Source organism: Sturnus vulgaris, chromosome 7 (genome assembly GCF_052056855.1).
Source record: "Sturnus vulgaris isolate bStuVul1 chromosome 7, bStuVul1.hap1, whole genome shotgun sequence".
Lineage (NCBI taxonomy): Eukaryota > Metazoa > Chordata > Aves > Passeriformes > Sturnidae > Sturnus > Sturnus vulgaris.
Genome location: NC_142249.1, coordinates 7,792,891 through 7,799,941, shown reverse-complemented (window position 1 = coordinate 7,799,941; position 7,051 = coordinate 7,792,891). Strand labels below are relative to the sequence as shown.

The following is a 7,051-nucleotide window of genomic DNA, read 5'->3' as shown; positions in this document are numbered from 1 at the left end:
ACCTCACGCTTTCTGTAGAAGATAAGAAAATAAACTTCACTATGTAAGCAACTAGAAGTCTCATTTCTCTGTCTCATTTGGAAAAAGAAAGAATTCCTGCAGAATATGAAAACTTGGGAGAAAATAGCCTTCATTTCACACTGACTGATGTGGAGCTAATGTGCAGTTGCCTGTGTGCTCCACTCCTCTCTTCTTCAGGCTGTAAGAGGCTGTTTGGATTCCCCTCTGGAGCTCAGTGAAATGCTGCTAGTGAGCCTCTCTGCTCTCTAGGACAGCCTCTGTTCAGGGCAGCAATGATGTTTACCTGCATAGGTTTGAGACTGATGAGTGCCATTGTTTAAAAAAAAAATCGGTTTTGTCTTTTTTGTTTTGGTTTTATTTTGTTTCGGTTTTGTTTGGATTTTTTGTTGTTGTTGTTGGGGTTTTTTTATTTATTTTTTTTTGGAGGGGTTTTGTGTTCACACTTTCATCCCTTTCTGTTTATCCAGTGTCCCTGCAACCAGGAGAATCATTTGGAAATTTTGGCTATAGTCTGCAGCAGGCTGCAGTGCTCTCTTTTGCTCTTGGGTTTCCTGTTGCATAGCAAAGCATAGGAGCAATAAGCTTAGGCTTAGAGAGAGAAACTGGAAACTACTGTGGCTGCTTCTTGAAAGCAGGAATAAAGGGAGATACCCATTTAAAATCAAACCAAACTCATCTGAACTGTGCTTACCAGTTACTAAGAGAATGCAATTGTCTTAAATTCGAGGTAGGTAAATATTATCACTGACTAAAATGGCATTAATTTTGAGTATGAGATTATACAACACTTAAAACAACATTCAGATAAACCATCCCTGGCCCACAGCCTTCTCTCTGAGTGCTAGTTACTGCCATTGTCAACAGCCATCAGGAAGACACTGACCTTGCACTTCTTCAGGCCTCAACACTCAGTTCACTTATTCTCCTTAATTGCAAATAGCATTAAAGATTTTTGGCCTCATACTTTTCTTGGAAGAAGAGGGATTCTCCTGCTTAACAATTACTTAAACTCAAAAAAAAAATTGACTTCAGATTTGTTGCTACATTACAGCTTTAGTCAGTAATTTCATAGCACATTACAGGACTTGAAAAAACCCCAATTATTTTAAAGTAAGTTCATTATTCCTACTGCATGGTGTTCTGTTGAGAGGCATTCTAGAAGAAATTAACACTCAAATTTGCTTTCCAAACTGCCCAAACAAGAAGACAAGTGAGGGGATGTGGAACAGGTAAACTTAATACATATCTTGCATTTAGCAGTCAAGCCTGTATTCTCTCTGTATTCTTACAAGATTTTAGAAATCAAGATAATTTTGTCCATGTCCAAACAGATTAATGGAAGGAAAGAACATGGTAATGAAAAGCTTTCCTGTCTGAACAAGGTGATCCTATTAATAAAAAGGCCATATTTCTGTGCACAGCAGTACAAGTTACTGCTAGCAAAGAGCCCAGCCAGACAATATGAACAAAGCCAACTGGTTCAGCATTTCAGAGCTCAGGGAGATTAGTGGTCTTAATTACACAAAACATTTTGGTTGCAAGCATATTTTTTATTTAAGAGCTTACCTTCTAGTAAGTTGTCTTAATATTTCTTTTATTTATGAGGGGGATTTTAGCAAAGTGTAGGTTACATAAGGTCCTGCTCTCCATGACTGGAGATCAAGACTGACCTAAGTCACTGCAAGGAAGTTTTTGTCTTGGGTACCAGAAAAAATTGTTATCTCAAGTGGGAGTAAATTCAAATTACCTAAGTAGCAGCACTGGATTTTCAGCAAACCTCTTCTTAAAGTACCCCTAAGGAAGTAAATAGGTGATGTTCATCTCTTCAGCTCCTCTACCAGGAAGGAATGATCTTGGTGAATCTTTGGGTGCCTAACATTTAGTAGGATGATTGAAAGACAGGGAGAAGTATGGCCTTGGTTTGTTGGAGCATATTTCTAAATCTTCAATATTTTCATTTAAGCAACAGGATGTCACCCTTTTTTTTTTTTCTGTGAAAACTGATTGGGATGAACTCGCATTGAGTCTTCCATTTCATTTATTATATTGATTATTTGTTGCAGTATACTACCCTTAGATATCTCAGATATCTAAGGATATATAGATATCTACCTGAGATATCCTTGGGTGGAGAAGGAGAGCTAATCTAACAGTGCCTGAAAAATATTTCCAGCAAGCCTGACTCAGACATGTGATGTATTAGTCAAATCAATCTGGTGCCTAATTGGAAACACCAGGAAATCTGCTTTGGCACTTCAAAAGCAGAAGTAAGAAAAATCTGTGGAATAACAACCCCCAACGCTCCCTTGCTCCCCAACACCAATGTTGACTTTCAGAGAGGGTTTAGGACCCGCTTCCCTTCGCGGAAGGAGGGAGGAGAGTAGAGGGAGGGAGCCAGGGGTGCTCAGGGCAGCTTCCCCCTGTTGCTGCGGGGTTGTTGCTGTTGTTGCTGCTGTTGCTGGCGGTGTTTTTGCTGTTGTTGGCGTTGTTTTTGCTGTGTTCGGTGGCGAAGTTTGGCGGGCGGCGCCTCCGTGTCCCCGTCCCCGCCTCCCCCCGTGTCACCCACGGGAGCTGTCCACAGAGGGAGGTGCTGAACCGGGAGGGAGGAAGCTGAAGGAGGGAGGAAGCTGAAGGACGCGGACATCTTCGCTCTCCCCCCCGGCGTCCCTGCCTGCCTTCTGCAGCCATTTTGCACCGGCAGGGCTGAGGGAGGGCTGGGTGGGCTGCGGGGGGAGGAGGGGAGAGGGTGAGGATGAGGAGTTGCGGAGAGGCAGAGGCAGCCATGGGAGATCCCGGCTGTCGCGGCCGCTGAGGCTGCAGCGCTGTCCTCGGCATCGTCATGGTGAAAAGGAAAAGCTCCGAGGGCCAGGAGCAGGAGAGTGGCCGTGGCATCCCCCTGCCCATCCAGACCTTCCTCTGGAGGCAGACCAGGTACGAGCGCTTGGGATACAGCTGCAACAGGGCAGCGGGAGTGCGGAGCGGCTGCTGCGCGGTGGCAGGGAGGATGGATGCAGTTATCACTGCGGCTGCAGTGTGAAAAAAAACCTGATTTTTGTACCCAGTGTAGAGCAATCCGTGTGTATCGGGTGTGAGAGGGGGTCTCAAGGCAGCTTAACCCAGCGGCAGCTTCTCCATTTGACTTTAAACCATCCATGTCTCTGCTTCTCCGTGCACCTTCCCCTTCCTCCCTGTCCCATGCTCCCCATCCCGTTCATCCCCCCCCATTCTCTTTTAAGAGAATTCACAGAGTTCTTGTAGCAGGAGCAGCATCCATCAGTGCTGCACCAGACCTGCAGCTTTGCTTCTCTCTGTATTTGTGTATTTGCAGCCTTCCTGGAAGTGTTATCGATGCTTTGAAAAGCTCAGCATGCAAACAGATAATGTCAAAGTCTCCCCTTATTTCACAGGACTGGAGAGGGAGGGGTTGGAGATGTGTGAGGGACTGGCTGAATGTATGGCTGGGGCTTTATGTTCCTTGTGAATCCTGTCAGCCTCCTGTCCTAGCAGGATTCCAAATTGAAAACATCGTGGGGGCAGTGAGGGAGGTTGGAAGATTTGAAGGTTGTGGCTCTGATTTAAGGCCTCAGTCACAAAATCCCCTTATGCCACAGTCAGTGTCCTTCAAAATAAAATTTGAAATACTCTGCAATAAGGTGACCTGATTATTTTTTTTAATATTTACCCTGATCTCATTCTGGAGGAGAATGATAGAGGGTGAGTGTTCTCTACATACAGGCCTGCACTTCACCATAAGCCTTCCATGTCAGCAGCTGTGCAGGAAATATTTAATACAGAGCTGGCAAGTTGATCTCTGGCTTAAAAAAATAGAGGCAAGGCAAAGTTCAGTAATATTTAACAAATTTTAAACAGAATATGTTCAAAATCTCTCACTGAGGTAAAATGGCTGAAAATTGTCTGATGGAAGATTTTATCCCTGGGAACTTGTGGGCTGAATTAAATACCTCTTGAGATATTGAGGTGGGCACTTTTTCTCCTGGAAAAGGTGACAGCATTTATCAGACATCATCAACAGGTATCTGAACATAGTTTTAACTTATGTCTTCCTTTATGCTGAGTTTCTCAGCCTTTTCACAATCTTTTGACATGAGAAGAATCCTAAAAATAACTAAGAAAAATACATGTTGATGTACTGGGTCTCTAATGCTTCTTCTCCTTCCTTTCAGTGCATTTTTAAGACCTAAACTGGGGAAACAATATGAAGCTTCCTGTGTGGTATGTACAAGTGTCTCTTTTTCAATGGTTGTTAGTAACTAACTTTTCGTGCAAATCAATCTGACCATAGTGGCTGATCAGCTTACACCAGAAATGGATTTAGTCCATTCAGTTTCATCTTGTACTTTTATCACATGAAGGATTTGAAATTGTTCCCATATAGAGAATTTGCATATTATGTCCATCTTGAGACACAGCAAAAAGAATTTACTTGGGTATTAGTAATAAGTAATTCATTAGTAATGCTGTAGTAATTAAATAAATAAGACAGACAAACTGAGCTGTGACAGTCTGGTCTAACCTTGCAGTTCATCCTATGTGGACGTGCTTTTGCATGAGATTGATGTCATTTCAGTTTGCGATTGCTGAAGGTTTTTCAAGCTTATAATGTGGAAAAATCTAAATACTAACAGGCTTTGAACAATATTTTTACCATTGTGCAGCATGGGAAACACTTCTACTTGAAATTAGAGGGAGCATATCTTACCAGAATGATTAAGGAGAGGCTGTTATGCAGATACAAATAATTCTTATTTTTAAATGTACTTCAAATAAAGTCTCAAGGTACTGGCAAAAAAGAAGAAAAAGAGGAAGCAAGTTCAAATAAGATGGGTATCTAGAGAATTTCAGAATTCCTTGAATGGTTGCTGGTCTTTGGATTACTTAAAGTACATTAGTCAGTTGCAGCCGAACTTGACAGAGTGGAAACATTTGGTCTGGACGTGTATCTTAATAGTTTAAAGTTCTTAGGTCTCTCTGCAGCAATTTTCTGACTTCCTTCTCACTAGGCATTATGCTGGAGAAGCTTTATCTGTTGCTGAGTCATTTTCTTCTAAGAAACCCATGAATTTTTCAGAGTTTTTGCTAGATACCAAATAGAGGAGCACTGGCCCAGTGTGTTGGTGAGCAGAATGCTCAGTTCTAGCATATGCAGCAAAAAGCATCATCACTGATAATATCTGCTTGTTGAGAGGCTGGGAAATGTTGTTTTATGTCATTTACCAGGAGCCTTGTGTGCAGGAGCCATCCTTGGAGCACCTCTAATGTGAGGCTGTGGCTTCACCTCTGTGCTCATACCTGTTACTGCTGGGTTGATGAGGGAGAAATTTGGCACCCAAAATTTGTTCAAAGCCTGTTGGTATTGTTTATATTTTCCATACTGTTAGCTTGAAAAGACTTCAGCAATCACAAACTGAAATGGCATCAATCTCATGCAAAAGCACGTCCACATAGGATGAATTTGAATTTTGGGACAGAGTTTCCTTCTCTGTGCCTCCCTATGATGTACCTACCTGCCTGGAACTTCCTTTGCTTCCTGCTGTGCTCTTGGCATCAGGTCCCCGAGGCTGATTCTAAAGCCCCTTTCTTCTGTGAGCACATACAGGAGTTTACCAAGTGTAAAAAACAAAGTACACCCCAAAACCCCCCTAAGCTGCAAGACAGCATTGACCACACGCTTCAGCCAAGAGAAAGGGAGCTCTGAAAAAAGGCATTTCATAAAGATCCAATACATTTCCACCTCTTGGATGAAGAGCTTGATTCTTCTCCAGTTCTCAACATAGTCATTAAATTATGGTAGAAAATTTTCAAAGGTGGAACTTAGTTTTGAGGAATTTGTGGGTTAAAGCCTGAACTGACATATTTGCTGCCTTCTGCTTCATCCATTTTCTCTACCTACTGGTATGGAATGTCTGCCCACACCAACACATTCTCTGTTATCCAGTGGGGCAGCAGAGTGTTGAGTGCACGGGTGAGACAGGATTTCTGGAAATTGTCTTCTGAAACCTCCTGCTCACTATCCAAAACCCCTGTAATGTGCCTAAAAATGCTATAGACCTGTTACATGGTCTGTTCTTTTATAATTCCCCAGAATTGTGTGGGCATGCCTATAGGCTGTTAACTTTCTGGCAATGTGCATTATTCTATTATTCTTGGCTCTAAAGTTGCTGCAGTAGAATTTGCTGCATGTTGTGCATTGAGGAAGCAGATGTTGGAGTCTGGGATTCAGTGAATGCAGCATCTGGTCTGCAAGAGCATATTGCATTGCTTCTTTGAGCTTTGCTTTATACCAAAGTCCTTGAGGTAAGGACTGGTCCTTTCATTGCATTTTTCTCTTTACCTGAGTCTCTTTACTCCAGTTGGTCTATGAATAACAGCCTGAAGATAAATACCCTCCCCCATACATTGTCTTGCAACATCTAAACATGTTTGTGCCTCAGTAGGGATTTAATGTTCTTTCTCCTCCCCATTCTGAAGTTGTTCTGCCCTGACACGAGGCCAATCCAATGTGCATGAGTCAAAGCTGTAAATGACCTCACAGGAAGGCATGTGAGTGCTGGACAAAGCTGACACATTTTGGGGGGGATAGTTAGGAACTCGAGGATAAGCTTAAATTTTTTTGCTCTGGTTTCTGTTGGTCATGGAAGAACTCAAATGTTTTCTGGAGGATCCTGCAAATTCAAAATTTCTCTCTTCTCTGTTTTTTATTTTTCGGGGAGGTTTGGTTTTCGGTTTGGTGTTTGTCTGTTTGTTTTGTTGTTGTTTTGTTGTTGTTTTGGGGTTTTTTGTTTATTTTTTTTTGCTGTTATTGTTTCACTTTTTTTTGAAAATGTAATTGCATATTTTGTTATTATGGATAATGAAAGTATAGCTATGGAACCAAGTTCAGAAAGGGGCCACCTTTATTTTTATCCAACCAATGGACATGGTTGCAGAAAACTGAATTTCTGTAAGTAAAATGTTTGGCATCTGTGTTTCATTACTTGTGACTTTGTGTGCTATTGCTTTGTTTATTCAA

At 42.0% G+C, this 7,051-nt stretch overlaps 1 protein-coding gene across 18 annotated transcripts in view; it reads left to right on the top strand.

The window, feature by feature from the left end:
• Nucleotides 1-2,408: 2,408 nt before the first annotated feature.
• Nucleotides 2,409-7,051, top strand: part of UNC80 (unc-80 subunit of NALCN channel complex) — a 128,611-nt gene continuing 123,968 nt past the window's right edge. For all 18 annotated transcript variants that reach the window (XM_088167677.1, XM_088167674.1, XM_088167673.1 and 15 more), the window contains exons 1-2: nucleotides 2,409-2,952; nucleotides 4,206-4,254. In XM_088167677.1, the coding sequence (XP_088023803.1) occupies nucleotides 2,861-2,952; nucleotides 4,206-4,254 (141 nt within the window). In that variant the 5' untranslated portion in view covers nucleotides 2,409-2,860. The remainder of the gene's footprint in view (nucleotides 2,953-4,205; nucleotides 4,255-7,051) is intronic.